A 16,967-nucleotide genomic window follows, 5' to 3' on the forward strand; every position below is an offset into this window, starting at 1 on the left:
GCGGCATTATGACTCATCCTCATACGTCCTGATAATCTCTCCAGCCTCGTCATCGCAAGGCTTTCCAACTGACCAGCTGGACAACGCTCTTACCCTTATTATCATTGTGCGACGCCAGATTGCCTTTGTCTACAGCGCTTGAAGCTTTGATAATGCTGTCGAGTCTATCAGACTGATGTTCTATTGCTTGCTGTACCATACATTGTGGAGATATGGTCACAAGGCTTTGAGCATTATTTACTACTCTTTACATGCACTCGCTACTCATCATCGAGTTCATCCTCTGCTCCCTCTACAATCTCATATCCCTCGCTACCATCAATGTCGTCTGAGCCCTCCTTATCATCTTGTGCACTTTCATCAGAATCACTGTCATCTTCATCGTTGTCTTCTTCATCGTCACCTGCCTTTAGCCCGTAGTCATCCTGGAAATAAGTAAGGTCGTGAATCTCAGGTGAGAAGCCCTCCCCAGCAAGCCCTTCCGAAATCGCCTAGGTAGAAATTGTTAGCCTGGATTAACGATCACCAATCCTGAAACTTGAACTCACCTCTTTGAGTGATGGTGCACACGTCACCAGAACATCGGCTTTGTCAGACCTGAACACATCAAAGACCACTGTTTCAAGTACCTGCTTGATCTCTGGTACCGTGATATCTCTGACTTTCTTGAGTAGCGATTCCTGGTGGTCTTCTGGTAACTGCTTCATGACGCTGCGGATGAAATTTGACGCTGCAGCGGAAGCTAGTGTTTGTTGCTCATTGGCGAACGCAACCACGATACTGCTGATCGCACCCTCCAGCATTAACGGGTCGAACTCGATCTCGCCTGTGATGTGGCCATGGACTACTTTCCGGCTGGCTTCGAATGCCTTAAACGAATCTGGAGAGCGATACACATCCAATGTGATGAAGCCGGATTCAATGTCGAAGCTGACGCTCGTACCGTATGCCAGACCTGTGCCCCGGACCGCGACCCATAATGGACCCTCGACAGCGTTCAGATACGCCATCGCAACCATGATGGCGGGCGTTTTGGGGTCCTGGTAGGAAGTAGGCCCTCGGGAGATGGAGTAGGCAAAGGAGGAATCGATAGTAGGGAGTGGTACAACATATGCCAATTTTCCAGTCTTCTTGCCTGCCTCACTAAGGCGTTCGATTCGCTTGCCGATGGGTGCTAGCTCCTTGGTTGCCTCTAGGCCTTTCATGAAAGGTTTCCATGAGCTGGCAGGTCCTTCAAGCTTGTCTAGATCACTGACGACCAGGAGTCGGAAATTCTCAAACTTGAACAGGATGCTTCGAAGGTCTTCCAGTTGGTGCACCACCTTGCTGGAGTCTGTCTCTAAAAGATGCTTGATCCGTTTCAGATAAAGAGCCTTAACCAGAGTGCTTCTCGCCCGGCCGATCGACTTCGGAGCTAGATGCGTCATGAGATGTACTGCTGTCAACATATCGTCGCCACTGCGCTTTGCGTCAGGTATATCAGCCAAGAGTCTGGTATTTATCGCTTTCAGTCGTTCCACATCGAACACAGAGTTGTACAATAGTTCACTAAGCCATCGGATCGCCACGTCATATTTTTCGATCTCCACCTGAAAGCTGATCCTCAGCCCCTCCACATTACCGAGATTGATGGCTGAATCGATAGCATAGCCGACAGTGTCTCGTTCGAGCTCTAACACCACCTCTTCGAAGCTGATGGTTTCTTTCCCGCGTGTAACGGGGAGGCCGTAGAATGACTCCATATAAAGTGATAATAGCGGCCTCAGTTCGTCTGGGAGGTTTTCTGTAGAGACGATAAGCTCAACCCTCGCAAAATTCGATGGAATGTGCTGGAAGTTCAAGAAGAGAGGTAGATCTTGTGCATCTTCATCAATGATTTTCTGGTACTTGGATTCTGGTCTCCCCAGCTTCAACGCCAGTCCAGATCGGGCAGGTGAGGTGCTCACAAAGTGAATTGTTTCAGTCGAAGGGACCTTGAACTTGCCCAGCAGCTCTCGAGGTATTTCGCGATCGTTCTCTGCTTTCGCTGCATCAAGCTTTTCCTGCATCTTCTTCAGTCCTTCAGGACCAAGCTTCTCCTTTTGTTCCTCCACTCGCTGAGCTTCGTCAACCTTGAGCTTCTCTGACAGGCGGGCAGATGGAACACCAAGAATTGACACGTGGTGAGCGTCAGATATGTAGGTCTTGATGAATTTCTTCCATGCATCTTCTGACCAGCCTTCGAGAATAGATCCAAAGTGCTTCAGCGATTTGAGGTTTGCAAGAGTCGATCCATCACGATGTCCAAACAGATAGTCCGAAATGATAAAATCAGCGAATGAAGTTGGCGAGGATTCAGCGTTGTACTTGGACGATCTAAGTTGTCGGTCTATGCAATCCTTCATGAATTTCATGTCTAGAGGTTTGTCCATTGCTTCTTTTAGGATCTCAAAGAATCGCTTCTCCACCTCCTCAAGTCGCGCAGTGGCGACACTTGAGAGGGAAAATGCAATCTCGGTACGCGGACGACTGTCGAGAGTGTAGTATACTGCTGTGGCCAATTGCTCTTTCTCTACCAGAGTGTTGTCTAGCACGGCAGCCGAGGATCCTGCGAGGTAAAGTAAGGCGACGTTGAGAGCAGCCATTGACAATACATCTGCGCAGTCCGGGCCCAAGAAACGTATATCGACCTCACCAAAAGACTCGTCCTCTTCAGGAAACTCAACTCTTTCAATCGTGGAGTGTTCCAATGGCGGTGCAGGCTTGGAATCAATCCATGGTCTGGTGAACGGAGCGTCGGGGCTAGGGATATCAGACAAAATCGATGACTCAAAAGTATCCATTATGTCTAGCATCTCTTCATGGTTGACTTCTCCAAAGAGTGTAACACAGAGGTTTTTGGGCTGGTACATATCGCGGTGGAATTCTCGGATTCTCTCGGCTGTAAGAACACGAAGCTGTTCCATCATACCACCAGTTTCATAACGAAAACCGACACCCTCGGGGTACAAAATTCTTTTTGATCGCAGTTCAATTAGTTCGGCGGCGGCATTCTGCACGCCTTGCATCTCTGAGTAGACTACACCAGCGTCATTGCCAGTGGCATCAATGTGGTGAACTTCAGTTGTACAACCTGCATCGGTGAGAGTTGGAAGAATAACATGCTCGAGGTAGACAGGTAAAATCTGAGCAAACCCTGCCCAGCCTGCAGTTTCTAAGGTGTATGCAGTGTGATCTGTTGCCGTCCAGGCATTGGTACCTGAGTACGCTCGAGTGGCTAATTTGTCTAGGAAGCCCTTGTACTTGTAGCTTTTCGAGCCCATAAAGCATAGATGTTCTAAAGTGTGTGGTGCTCCAGAGTCATCATGAATCTCGGTGGCAAGGACGAAGAAACCAAAAAGTTTGGGACCCTGTTGGTCCACAACAACGATTCTTAACCCTGTCCGTTCTGATTCATATTGCGTGACCTTGGCAGGACAGTAATCTGGCTCAATGGTTTGAAGGCGCCGAAAGCGAGGCTGGGCTCTCATTGACACCATGGTCGATAATAACCGGGCGAACTGAAGGGGGCCCAAACGAAGATAGCTCGGATTCAGCAGCTTGAGTGCAAAAATTCCAGGGAGCCACTGATTGACTTCCACAGTCAGGTATGCGGTCGAGAAGTTGGGAGTGTATAGGGCCGGGACAATCAGGTTTAGAAACAAGATGAGAATGGGAATAGTGATGAATGCCAATCTCATATGCCCTTGGTTCCCACCAAATTCAACGCGATCACTCTTCTCTGGGGAGTGAGGGCTCCCTCTGCAAGAACTGAACGCTCACCAATGATTCCGAAGATTTCTAGACTACTGTAAGGAGGGTTGAAATCGTTGTTTGCCTTCAAGTTTCGCTGATAGCGTCCAGGTTTTCACCAGATGCGTGCCGCGGGGCAAATTGTATGGTGGAGGTGCTCTGACGAACACAAAAGTGACCGCGAAGAAGTACTCGTGAGGGCAGATTTGTATGTGCTATCGCAGCGCTAACGAATGTTGCCCTATCGCACGTTTATTGAAAGACGGTCTGCTCGATCCCAGGCGCTCAGTGTGAGCCAGTTCAGGATCGAGGCAAAGACAGGCTGGTGAATCATCTACATGTGGAGGGACGAGGCCCGAGGGCTACCAGTCCTCCCTCGTGCAGGGTTTGTTTTAGGATTAGCTTATCTTGGCATCGTATGCCACTGCGTGTCAGGCTGTTTTCAGTCGTCACGTGATCTTAAGACCTCTACTTAGGTCAGTACCTAGGTAGGTGTTGAACGATGGTCTCACCATAATACATACGAGCCTTGTCTGTTGCCAGAAATTGGTTATGTTATTACTTTACAACTCCCCTAATATGTTACTTCCATTGATCCTCGCCGAGTAAGTAGATGTCCTTACCAAAAAGGCATCTTCCACCTTGACTCGTCATGTGACTATCCCAACAACTTTTCCAGAAACCACATCTTCTATGCAAATGTGGTGCAAATGTGGTACCCATGCTGAATATCTCCAAGATTTCTCAATATACCGCTCATTAAATCGCTAAAATTCTTTCCAAGTTGCCCAAATAGTAAGCAATGTGCAAAGCGTGCCTAAGTCGCTATCACGTCGGGGTACCAGTATACAACTCTTGCAATCCATTATTTCCCTTTCGGAGCGCCCAGTTCTTTTGCTTCTTATCTTTCTTCATCTTCATTTCCGCCCAGCCTTGCTCGTCGTCCTCGTCGTCGTGTTGTTGATTCAGTGGCGATCGTCGCCCAAGGGTGTTGACCGACGGTTTAGCGGAGTGGCTCGCGCCTTGAGATCCGTTGTTTGTTTGTGCCCAAGGCTGGAAGCTCGCACTTGTGAAAGTCGAAGCACGTTTAGTAGGGGTTGCGTCAGGCTCAGCCATGGTCGAGACAGGTCGATAACGAGATGCAAGCCCAATATTGCTGCGTTCCGATGGGGCGATTGATGGAGCATAATTGCCGTTCAGGTTGATTGATGGGAGAAAATTAGGAGTCGAATTCCATGGAGCCATGCCAGGATTTAAAGTGCTCATGGTCCGTTGGCTGGCATGAGAAGGAGCCATGGGAGGCTGCATTGAATGAGGTCGGGATGCTTGTCCTCCATATATGCTAGCGGCGGCAAGACTCGGCGCTCCAATTTGAGGTGCTCCTCCTGGTCCCATCATTGACTGCATTTGTTGCATCCATTGCATCTGCATCTGCATCATCTGGTTCATCTGCTGTGACATTTGAAGCTGAGCTTGGTCTGCTGGAGAAAGCATCGGCGGCATCCCGGGCACCCCCATAGGTGGATACCCCATGGGGATATTTCCTGCAGTTTGTGATCTCGTCATGCCTGCGTGAGGCGGGAGACCTGGCATTTCGTAGTTGCCTGCTGGGTTGGGGCTTCCTCTCCGGGCTGCGCGTGCCCTTTCCTCGCCAGCAATCACCCCGACAAGCCCAGCTGGATGGATGGGATGTGCGGTGGAGGGACCAGATCCCAGCGCACTGGGGCTTAGCGAATGTGCCGCCAACGATTCACGCACCGGTTGATTGACCAAACTTGCACCATAATAAGGATCCTGGGGTAGGCCTCTTGCGAATACAGGTAGATTGGTCCCTTTCGGGGTCTGTCCCCCACCAGACTGTGCACTTTGTGGTGGAGGCTGGCTTGTGCTTCGAAGGTGCGAATTCGAGGGAGAATTTGCCAATCGAGTCGGTGGTCGGTTTCTATTGGGGAAGCCGTGTGCGGCGAGGATTCCAAGAGGCACATCCTCGTCTTCGTCTTCATCCTCTCCACTACTCTTTCCTCCTGATTGTCTGGAGGCCACGGTCAGATGTGAGAGTCGGTTATCGAGATCAGTAGAGCTGCCATTATTAAACTTTAATGCTGCAAGAGCACTCTCGGGACGCGGTGGTGCTGCTTCGCCTGTGACCTTCATCATTTGCTGCCGATAGACAGCAAGATGAGCTTCCTGTTTCCGCCTTTGTTTGGTAGCTTGTCGATCACGTTCAACCTCGTCATCATCCTCATAATTATCTCCTGCCTCTGACCCGCTGTCATCGGACAAAGCGCCTAATCTGCGGTCCATCTCTTTTTGCTGTTTGTAACGTTCCCATTGCTGGGGAGTCATGACCTTATTTGAAGGAGCGGGTCTGGGCGGAGCGGGTCGAGATTCTTCATACATGTGGGCCAGCTCGGCATCGGCAGCAATGGAAGGATCAAATGATGCACTATGCAGCGAAGTAGGTGACATTCCTCCATTCTGTGGTAGTGTAGGACTGGTAGAGAGTAGCTTGGTTTCTTCGTTCGTTCGAGTGCGGCTCACTGATAGAGGCTGCAATGTATCCATGGAAGAAGAATCCCTGGGGATGGTAGGCCTTCGTTGAGCAGGTTTCAGCGGTGGGAGTGGACTTTGATTTGAATTGACGAATGTATTATTCGCCGATCGAGGAGGACTCGCTTCTGTGATCGTTTTCGAAGGGCTTGGTGATCTGATCAGGCCATCATGGGAGTCGTGGGAGGTCCATGAGTATGGTGAGGATTCCACAATCTGGTTTCGATCGACGTTGATGGGTTGTGGAACGGCAGCCCGATGCGAGCGGGCAAAGGCAGGACCCGAGTAGCTTGTGGGTGGATAACTGGTGGGAGGGGAAGATCGATCCTAGTTAAACATGTCAGTATGAAGAAGAAAGGAGACGAAGGACAGGTCTACCTCAGATTGTATAAGACGGATACCCTGTGACTGAGAGCTAGACCCAATGTGGTCAAACATGTTGCCGAAACCGTCTAATTCGGTATTCTCTAGCGCCAGATCGGAGTCGAACAACCGGGGTGGAGTGGCGGTACTGGCGGTACTGGCGGTCACCGCCCGGTCTCTCTTGTTGTTTATAAGTGGAGGAAGGCCGCCCGGTGAAGAAGCAGGGGATGACCGCTTGGCGATACCGAAGGAGAAAGTCCGCGAGGAATCACGCATAAATCCAGGTCTCGCAGAAGACGGGGGTGGCACTGGGATATCTGTGTATGTCCTGTGTCCGTTGCTCTGGCCGTTCTTATCGGAGCGGGCGTCGATCGATGAGGGATTGGTGGATGAAGTGCTCAGACGAGCCGAAGAGGCTGCGCTGCCATTTGGTGCAGTCGAGTGGGAACGATCGGTGCCACCACTACCGCTGCATCAATGGTCAGAACTTTGGTCATGAGAGATTTCTTAGGTTGATACACTTGACATACCGATGACTCGCATCATGGCGTGCTCCTGTAAAGACATCCTCCTCCTGATGTTGATGGAAATAATCCTTGGGAGGGGGCCTAGGGCTCTCCTGAGGGCCAAACTTCATTGACAAGCCCCCATCGAAAGATTTGCCCTTGCTTGTGGGGCGTTCCAGCACTCTGAACGAAGAATTTGAAGAGTCGCCAGCTGGAGGATTGCGCACCTCATCTAGGGCATTGCCTGAAGATTTGCGTCTCTGAAAACCCTTAGGCAGTTTGATGGGCATGAAGGTCGATTGGGATGGGGGATGGTGTCCTGGACCAAATGTCAAGGAGTGAATGACCAGAGGGGTTTGTAGCTATCAGGCTGTAGCTATTAGAAGTGTCGTTCGAGTAGGGAGGATTGATCTTAGGTTGATGGCATGGAAAGGGCTCGAGAATCGACAAAGAAAGGGCAAGCTGCATAATGATGTGGTCAGCAAAAACTCGAAATTGACATGGCGGATATGCGGGTTTTCGGACCGGAAACTGAAGCAGGTAGTCTATTAGAGGCTGGTTACCGTGCTCGAGTGACAGCAGTAGCAGCTGAACCAAGCGTTCTGTCAAAAGCCAACGACAGATGTTGGATAAGGTGGTATAGACGTGAGGTTTTGTAAAACTTGCGTTGTTGAAAATGGCGCGAAGGTGGCAGGGTGCAGCGGAAAGGACGAACCCCGACAGGGGAGATTGGGAACAGGAAACTCAATTGGAAAGCCTAAAAATCCCGTGATTTTGGGAATGCGGGCGTGATGTTCGATCGAATACGTCGCAACAGCAGATCAAGGAGCGAGCAGAGAGCGATCGAAATAACGTATGGTATACGTAGAACGAGTGTGCGAATGGTGGATGGTGGGAAAGACTTCAGGGTCGTCAACGCCAACAACAAAAACAACAATAATAATGACTGACGAGATGATGAGACATTGATGAACGATGGGCACCCAAAGGCAGGGAAGAGAAAAACACTAGTTAGTTGAAGCCTGCAGGGTCAGGCCAAGTGTGCTGCCCCGTGGCCCGCACGGTACAGTACCAAGTAGCACACTGCCCAACAAGTCCCTCAGGGCCCACGACTCTACGAGAACTCTCATCGGGCAGGCCCCGCAGCACGGGATTACTCGCACGGATGATGGCTAGGCACCGGGGTTGAATCGTCTTCTAGCAAGTCCTGTGGCTTTCCAGGTAAGGAGCAGGGGCAAATAGGTGTACGAGCTGTTCCGGATGGCTACTCCTTGGGTCATGGTAGGCATACCTCTGGTTAGGAACCTGGGTGGTCCCTTTGAGAAGACCAAGACATCAAAGCAAACTATTTCGAGCCAGCCACGACTACGAGCCTCCTCATTTAGCCCTTCCGTCCTGGGCGGCGATTACCGAGAAAATACCCCCGGAGGCCGCTATTGAGTCTCCAGCAGTTAAGAATGCTTAACTAGTAGCAGTAAATTAAGAACAACTCTCCCATTTCAAGCCTGACCACCCACTATATTCTCTGAGACTGGCACTACATCATGATGGTCGCCGGACTCAATTTGTCATTCTGAGGATAAGCGCGTTTTTCATGAATATAGATGAATCGTTCTCTCTCCCCTTAACCATTATTATTGTCTGTCCGAATCAACACGCAACCAGCCCCTTCTTGATCACACTCGTAAGGATGATGATGATGCGGTGCCTGGTTGGTACCACCCAACGGAGGTTAGTCACGACGATAGTCTTCAATTGATTGCCACATTCGGCCTTGTTCATCTCCGCTCACGATCCCCCCCTGCACTGCAGCTCATGCACTGGTTTTGTGAATTTGTGCGGCATTGTCCCTGACCCACGTGTTGGCTGCTTGCATGACCCCGGCCTTGCGCTTTTGAAAAAGTTGGCTGGGCCTAAAAGTGTAGGCGTCGAACACAAAAAAGGAATTTCATCCCGAATACCGTCGTCAGTCATTGATCGACAACAAGTCTCTGGAGTCTTGAACCTGTAAACGTCGATCTCAATGCCATGAAGGACCGGGCTTGTTTGAGTTCTCTCCTCTTCGCAGCTTGCATTGGTTGAATGTCCAAAAGTCCGTGTTGTTGTCTTGGAGAAGCCAAAAACAGCCAAACTTAGCCAAACTTCCGCCACCTTTTGCGACAGCCAGTCGGATACAATGACGGGAGACTTTCCATTACCACCAGGCACCCACCAGGTGGCTGAACATTTTTGACATCAAGGCCTGTATCAAAATCCTCCGATTGACGTTGACAGCCACCAATATCGCTCGAGAGCTGCATTTACTTGTGGACGTGCACCCTTTGTCCGGATTGTACGTGTGCTTCATGACTTCCCACCGCTGTTGACCTGGACTACTTTGTCCTCACCACCACTCAAAATACCCACATCCTTATGCCAGCAGACTCCGAAGACCTTGACCCCATCTCCGGACACAGGGTTCGGTCCGCCTTTCAGGCTCGCTCTTGGCAGTGTATAAAGACTCTGGCCGACTAATCCTTCCTTTTCTTGCTGCGTGCTGCGGACATCCCATACCCTGCACGTGCCATCATGGCTGCCACTGACAAGTGTGTAATCATTGCTTGGGTCGCGTGCAAGGCTCACCACGGAGTTCTTGTGGCCTTTTAATGTCATGGCCGCAACGGTGGTGGCCGAAGCTCGTGGATCCACCAGCTTGATGACACGACTGACCGATCCAGCTGCCAGAAGGTGGAGATTGGGCATGTGTTCAACACAAAACAGCGCACTTGACGTCGTTCTTGTATCCACCAAAGCTGCAGTCACTAAATCCCACGTCCGTACCGTCTGGTCCCACGAGGCGGAATAACCCACCGTGGCATCGTTGGCATCGAAGACAGCCCCAGAGACTGGACCTGTATGTTGCTGCATCAGAGCCAGTGGTCCTCTCTGTGGAAGCGAGATGTCTGGGTTCAGTTTCCTCCTCTTCCCATCCTTGGTCGTCGTACGGGGTATTAACTCCTCTGGTGCAGGTGGTGCGTCCGATTTTCTCGTCGACCAAAAACCCACCGAATGGTCGGCAGATGCGGAAAGAATACGGCCCGACGTCTCGTGAGCATTCACCGAGTCCACTGATGCTTTATGTCCATATAACTCAAGCGAAGGCGTTAAGCTGGCAGCAAAGCCGTCAGCCTCCTCAGCATATTTCCATAGCCGCACCGTTCGGTCAAACCCACCGGACACGACCTGTTTTGGTGATATAAACTTGGCCGACTTGATAAAAGAGCTGTGGCCGCCAGCTCTAGGGCCTGGAGAGGTAGCCAGTACCTGCGAAGAGGTATTCCAAACTCTTAATAGTCCATCGTAACTCGCGGATAAGATTCTTGGATTATCTGATGATGTGACGTCCACATCGCTGACCCAGTCTTCATGTTCGTAAGAAGCGATGTACTGAGGAGGAATGCGTGCCCGGACATATTCAATGGCCAATGTCGTTTCGGTCGAGAGGCCGTTCTTACTTAGGTACTCATCAAGAGTGGTGCGAAGATATGTGCCGTTGACAATAAACTCTAGTGGCACCGGTTTCTCATTTTCGAGAAGACCATTAACCAACGAAGATAGCGGATAGCGACGGAAGGACGTAGGAACGAGGATTGGGGCCGCATCGTTGAGGGTCAGATCTGCATCTCTGGTGGTCAAACGCACTCGCACTTGGGTGGTTGGTGGATCTGGATCTTGTAAAGTTGATGCCATGGTGCGATTCGCACAGTGTGTGGGTTGAGCTAACCGTGTATAGCATATACTTGTAAGATTTTTCAATGCGCAGCTGAATCAAGGTGATTATAGGTGTCAAGGATCAAAGGTGGTTGCGATCAATTTGGTCGCTATTCGTGGTTTGAATTGCAAAAACTGAGTATGATAAAAATTTCCGATCGAGCACGAAGACCACAAGCGCAGATTCGAATTCTAATTTGAAATGACGCTATCGATCGCCTGTGAAGCGGGTCTTTGAGGTAATACGTCCGTCATGACATTCGAATCAGCAATTGATGTCACCGCCAGCACCCTCTAACCTGAGGGACACTGTTTCCGCCAGCGTGCCCGATGCTGGCCGCAGTTACCTAGGTAATCCCTTCGTCTCCTAGCCACTGCATCACGACCAGAGCCAGAAATGCCAGATGACACGAATGCGGCCGCTTCAATATGCGAAAGCATTATTCAGGGGACATACCCTCAATCAGATGATCTCTTGACCTCCGAACTCTCGACCCAGCTCATTCCACCCCTTCTTAAATATATCTCGGAAACACGACGCGAAATCAGCGATGAGATCAGGACTACAAGTCAAGGAGAGGCTGACGATGTCGATCAATGGATTCTACAGGCAAAGAGGGCCCAAGAAGATATAGCCAGGTGCAGACTTGAGTCCCAGAAGATAGTCGAGGAGCACGACCACTTGCGTACATTACAAGAACATACCACAGACTATCAACGCAAGGTTGACCTTCTCGAAGCCGAGATTGACTTTACCGAAAAACTCAAACAAGAACTTCAATTTGTGTCCGTCGTCAGCCAGTCCCTGAAGGTGGTGGAGGACCTTGTGCTGCAAGATGATCTATTTTCTGCGGCCGAGAAACTCCATGAACTGGACAGCGAGGTGCACACGCTGACCAGGTCAAGAACATCAGTCTTGATTCGAGATCTGAGAGATGAATTGCAGCTGAAGACACGTGTCAAACTGGAAGCCAGATTGAATTCCCAAATTCAGATACGAAGAGATTCGACGTCAGTGTCCCTCAAAGTCCAACCTTCAGAATTAGGAGGCTCTTCAGCCACTTCAGACTCCATCTTGTCCGCCTTGCGACAAGTCGGTGAGCCCCAGGACGTGGTCGAAGCTCTCATAGAGAAACTCAAGGTGTTTATCTTACACCCCTTACGACCGTCTTCGCGATTTAAACTTGCAACTTATGAAATGGAAGTACAAAGCATCACAATTCAACTCGGCGAAGTAAATCCGTCCTTTGATCTGGTCTTTAAATTCGTTTCTGACTTGATAACATTTCTGCATTCTTCTGTCTCAAAGACTATCCGAGAGACTGCCGTGTCCACCATTTTCCCGGATCTCATGTCACTACTCGTCACCGACTGGCTAACTCCAACTCTACCTGTTGAGCTTACTGAGCTGAGGCAGCTTGACCACATACGACAGCACATGCATAGGATCTTGGAGCAACTGAAGTCTCTTGGTTGGCAAGGTCAGGCTGAGTTGCAAAATTGGGATGAGTCGTTGAACCGTGTATGGCTCAACAAGCGAAAAGCGACAATCTTGGATGCTGTTCGGAAAGGTCTTGCTTCATCCAAAGGAGTCTTACGTAAGGTTGAACGAGTGGAAAAACAAGTTGTTCCCATAAAAACACATGATGTTGATGACTCGACCGACAACTGGGATGCCAGCTGGGATGATGAGAAGATTGATCAGCTAGCATCGTCTGATGCATCAAAGTCTGTGGATGATGAAGATGCTAGTGGCTGGGGATTCGATGACGAAGAGGAGTCTGACGAGAAACCCGTAGAAGAGGAGAAAAGAACACCAACAGAGAAGGACGGGAATGAAGTTGAAGACGCCTGGGGTTGGGACGATGAAACTCCCGTTCAAAAGGAGTCAGACACGGCTAGCCACAACCTCGAAGCACAACCAAATGGTGCACAAGAGACCAAACCTATCGACAAAGAGCAGACGTTAAGCGAATGGTATAGCATCAGTGAAGCACCCGATCACATGATTGATATCATTTCTCGTGAATTCTCTGATGCTCAAACACTGCAAGAAACTCAGCACACTTCTTTGAACACAACACTCCTCTCTCGAGGTCTTCTCGCCCTGCCGACTCTTGCACTCGCCATGTTTCGTGCTACTGCTCCAAGTTATTACGGTGCATCACCATCACTGACGGATATCCACCGTTATAACGACTCCTTGTACATTGCAGAGCGACTTCGCGATATCACCTCAGGCGGAACCAACGCGAACGGTGGCGTCTTTTCGCCAAACCTAGACGCGGACATACAAGCGATGGAGAAATTTGCCCGCCTGGCATATTCCAAAGAGATGGAAACCCAACGGCTCATTGTCTGGGACCTCCTGGAAGGTGCCCAAGGGTTCACCTCATGCACGCAATTCCCATACTCCCAGGAAATTGAAAACGCCGTCTCAAGCGTTGTGGATCGCATTCGGGCACTCCACGCGGAGTGGCTCCCGATCCTTGGAACCTCACACTTGATGCAGAGCACGGGGACGATCCTAGCAATGGTGGTAGGCAAAGTGATCTACGCGATCGAGGACATGGACGACATCTCGGAACCCGAATCTCAGCGCCTGACGGGCTTCTGCCAGCAGATCGCCACGCTGGACGATCTTTTCCCACACGATGACAGCCTTACCGGCAATCCTGTGTCCACCACGCCGGTCTATGTCTCCAGCTGGTTCCGCTTCCAGTATCTCATCCAGATTCTCGAGAGCTCACTTGTCGATATTCAATATCTGTGGACGGAGGGCGAGCTAAGCCTTGAATTCAGCCAGAGGGAAGTCGTCAGTCTGATTCAGGCATTGTTTGCGGAAAGTCGCCATCGGAGGGAGGCTATCAATGCTATACTCGCGAAGAAAGGTCCTTGGGATCAATGATCTATCTTATGTTGGTGTTTAGCCTTGGGTAGTTCAAAATGGCTGTCGTCCAGGCGCCCACGTTCGTACGGACTTCTCCTTATACTAGTATGCCTGGTATAATCGTATAACATAAGATATCATGTAAAGAGCAGCGTCCAAAGAGAATCCATGTGACTACTGTACGTCACTTCGAGTTTTTACACGACTGTTGGTAGCACTAATAACACTAAGTCATGCCCAGTGGCTAACAAGTCCAACTCAATAACATGGCCGTGAAGCCCACAAAATTCTCGCTAGGTCGTTCTCACACCTGTTGTCCTTCATAAATATCCCGAATATGAACGCCATATCGCTGCCCAATCATACGTATCATGTCATCAAAAATCCATGACGTTGTGCCTGTCACAACACACCTCATGATCACGTCTGGGATAATATGGCATGACTCGAGGCCGAGCACAGGAAAACAGAAATTACTTAATAAAGCACGAGGAAGCCGGCAACCTCGACCCAATAGTACCATTTGAAAAACCATTCATCCCAACTCAGCAAAAGAATTTATACCATTTCTTCCAAGCCGGCCAATTCTGGCGATCGGCCTTCTCCTCGTTGACGAGGGAGCGGACGTTGAACTCGCGCTTGCCCGTGAAGAGATCCATGTCCCTGCCCTTGAGCACCTCGGTTCTATTCCAGATCTTGTAGCCGAGATACATGAGCAAGACGACGGGAGCGGCGAGGTACGCCTGGAAGAAATTGACGACGAGCTCGGTGGGCGACATGTCCTTCCAGCCGACGGGAGAGAACCCGGTCCAGAACTGCGCGACCAGCACGAGAACGTTAAACGTCAGACCGACCCACGACCCGATGACGCCGACGGGGGAGCGGAACGCCAGCTCGTCGAGTCCATGGCCCTGCAGAGACCAGGCATGCCGGAACCGGATGTGCGCGAGACAAATGCTCGACCATGTGAAGATCGAGGAGAGGCCGGAGAGCGCCAGCATCCAATTGAAGGCGTCTTGCTGTTTGTGGGACGCGGCAAGGAATCCGAGGAGTCCGAGGACCGACGCCAGGATGATCGCGTACAGTGGTCTTCCTTTACGGTCGATGTATGCTAGGAAGGCTGGCGCTTGGCGCTGCTCGGCCAGTGCGGCCAAGGTACGTGACGAACCGTAGATGGCGGAATTGCCCACGCTGAGCACTGAGATCATGATCACTACGTTCATGACCGAGGGGAGGACTTCGATGCCGGCGTTTTGGATCGAGATGACGAATGGGGAGGCTCTGGAGTTTGGACTTAGTATCAGCGATTCATTCCGCAGTAACTGTTGATTCGGTACACTTACTTTGCATCCGCACTGTTTCGACCGTCCAAGAGTCGAGGGTCGTCATAGGCGACGATGGTACCCACGAGGAGCAAGCTGACGATGTAGAAAAGCGTGATACGCCAGAAAACCTGCTTAATCGCCGAGGGCAATGCTTTCCTGGGGTTTTCGGTTTCGGCCGCTGCAAGGCCCACAAGTTCAGTGCCTGCAAAGGCAAACGCTGCAGTTACAAAGGTACTACACAGTCCCTTGAACCCGTTGTTGAAGGCGCCGGGATTATGCCACAGCTTAAAGCCTAGATAGCTCCCGTCGGGTCGCCCATTGGCATCGCGGCCGCCCATGATATTGATGAGGATTGCAAGGAGGCTATTTGTCGTTCCACGCGGTCAGCTCGTTGCTAATGGAACGCCAGCCGGCAGGGAGAGCGAACAGAGCAGATCGTTCTTACATATAACCAATAACGGCAGTGACTTTGACCACCGAGAATACAAATTCAGCCTCGCCATAACCTTTGACACCGAAGAAATTGATGATGACGATCAAGATGAGGAAAATCGAGACCCATGCGGCATTCAATCTCATGTCTTGGACCTAATGATTGTGAATTCTGGGTCAGCGACAATGTTCCCCCATTGTTCAATTGTCCATTGTTGTTTCCATTGTATCGAAAGACTTACCCAATAATCCACCGTTATTGAAGCCGACACAATTTCCAACGGTAACACCACCAACCATTGCATGGCGTAATTCCATCCCATTGCAAAACCCCACGCCGGGTCGAGGAATCGTGTCGAGTAAGCGGCGAAGGAGCCCGCAACAGGGAATAGGACGGCGAGCTCTCCCAGTGCTTGGACTGTGCAGTACATCATGGCTCCCGTTAATGCGAATGCGAGCAATAACGACGCCGGGCCACCTATATGAAGGCATTAGATAATATGTCCAACCAAGGACGATTCCCCTTCTCTTTTCGGCGCATCCACCTAGTAATCCAACACCACCAATACATCTCTTGATCCGACGCAAGAAAAAAGGATTCGCTCACCATGGGCCAAAGCCTTCCCACTCCCGACAAAAAGCCCAGTACCAATACTACCACCAATAGCAATCATCTGTAAATGTCTCCCCTTGAGCCTCCTCAACAGCGGCGACAGCGCCGTGGCCTGGACGGCGGCCTCAGCATCGTATCCGGATTTGTGGTCGGCTGCGCTGAAGGATGCGGACCTCGTCACACTGGCGTTGGGGTCGCGCTTGAAGCTCTCGCGGAGCCGGTTCGTGAAGGATCGCTTGTACGTGCCCATGTCGCCCTCGTAGGCCGATGGGCCAGAGGATGACTCTGGACTCCAGCTCTTCTTATCGTCCATCCGGGATCGCAGTTGCCCGTGAAGAAGGGAGAGGGAAGATGGAGTGGAAAGTTCGCGGGCACTTTGAATGGGTGTGGTCAGCGGCCGTCGAGGCCTATCCGCTTAGGCGCTAACTAACTACGAATAGGCGCGGAGGAGGGGGACTGCCGGGTTACGAGTTTGTGACGGAAGAGCGATTGGGCATGACGTTCTAGCGGTTATGGTTGCGTATATGTATCGATGTGCTTATATACATTGGTAGATTGGAGGTGATGAGAAAGTTGAGTGAACTCGCTACTTACAACAATGAGAGACAGACCGAACGGTCCTTGACTGATTTGGGTTGCTAGCAGTGCAAGACCTCGTGCAAGGTTGGGTGCGTCTGGTGCCAGTCTCATGTCAATTTGAAGCCACAGATACGGCAAATCTCCACTTAGGACCCTGCCACTGATAACGGATCAGCGTGGGCATGGGC

The 16,967-nt window shown here is 50.8% G+C and overlaps 5 protein-coding genes across 5 annotated transcripts; 1 reads left to right on the top strand and 4 right to left on the bottom strand.

Annotated features, from left to right (window-relative positions):
• Positions 1-260: 260 nt before the first annotated feature.
• LTR84_000045 (uncharacterized protein) lies at positions 261-3,719 on the bottom strand (the record flags this gene model as incomplete). The annotated part of the gene is made up of 2 exons (XM_064843676.1): positions 261-491; positions 549-3,719. 2 exons carry the CDS (start codon positions 3,717-3,719, stop codon positions 261-263), a joined length of 3,402 nt encoding a protein of 1,133 aa, XP_064711536.1.
• Positions 3,720-4,599: 880 nt separating this feature from the next.
• On the bottom strand, positions 4,600-7,480 carry LTR84_000046 (uncharacterized protein; the record flags this gene model as incomplete). Its single annotated transcript, XM_064843677.1, has 3 exons — positions 4,600-6,648; positions 6,700-7,153; positions 7,215-7,480. The coding sequence occupies 3 exons, from the start codon at positions 7,478-7,480 to the stop codon at positions 4,600-4,602; spliced, it is 2,769 nt and encodes a 922-aa protein (XP_064711537.1).
• A 2,053-nt stretch (positions 7,481-9,533) lies between these two features.
• YTM1 (ribosome biogenesis protein ytm1) lies at positions 9,534-10,919 on the bottom strand (the record flags this gene model as incomplete). Its single annotated transcript, XM_064843678.1, has 1 exon — positions 9,534-10,919. One exon carries the CDS (start codon positions 10,917-10,919, stop codon positions 9,534-9,536), a length of 1,386 nt encoding a protein of 461 aa, XP_064711538.1.
• A 418-nt stretch (positions 10,920-11,337) lies between these two features.
• LTR84_000048 (uncharacterized protein) lies at positions 11,338-13,848 on the top strand (the record flags this gene model as incomplete). Its single annotated transcript, XM_064843679.1, has 1 exon — positions 11,338-13,848. The coding sequence occupies one exon, from the start codon at positions 11,338-11,340 to the stop codon at positions 13,846-13,848; it is 2,511 nt and encodes an 836-aa protein (XP_064711539.1).
• Positions 13,849-14,375: 527 nt separating this feature from the next.
• On the bottom strand, positions 14,376-16,513 carry LTR84_000049 (uncharacterized protein; the record flags this gene model as incomplete). The annotated part of the gene is made up of 5 exons (XM_064843680.1): positions 14,376-15,111; positions 15,174-15,518; positions 15,601-15,743; positions 15,830-16,065; positions 16,195-16,513. 5 exons carry the CDS (start codon positions 16,511-16,513, stop codon positions 14,376-14,378), a joined length of 1,779 nt encoding a protein of 592 aa, XP_064711540.1.
• Between the last annotated feature and the right edge of the window lie 454 nt (positions 16,514-16,967).

This window comes from Exophiala bonariae (genome assembly GCF_035927105.1).
Source record: "Exophiala bonariae strain CCFEE 5792 chromosome Unknown scaffold_1, whole genome shotgun sequence".
NCBI classification, from domain to species: domain Eukaryota; kingdom Fungi; phylum Ascomycota; class Eurotiomycetes; order Chaetothyriales; family Herpotrichiellaceae; genus Exophiala; species Exophiala bonariae.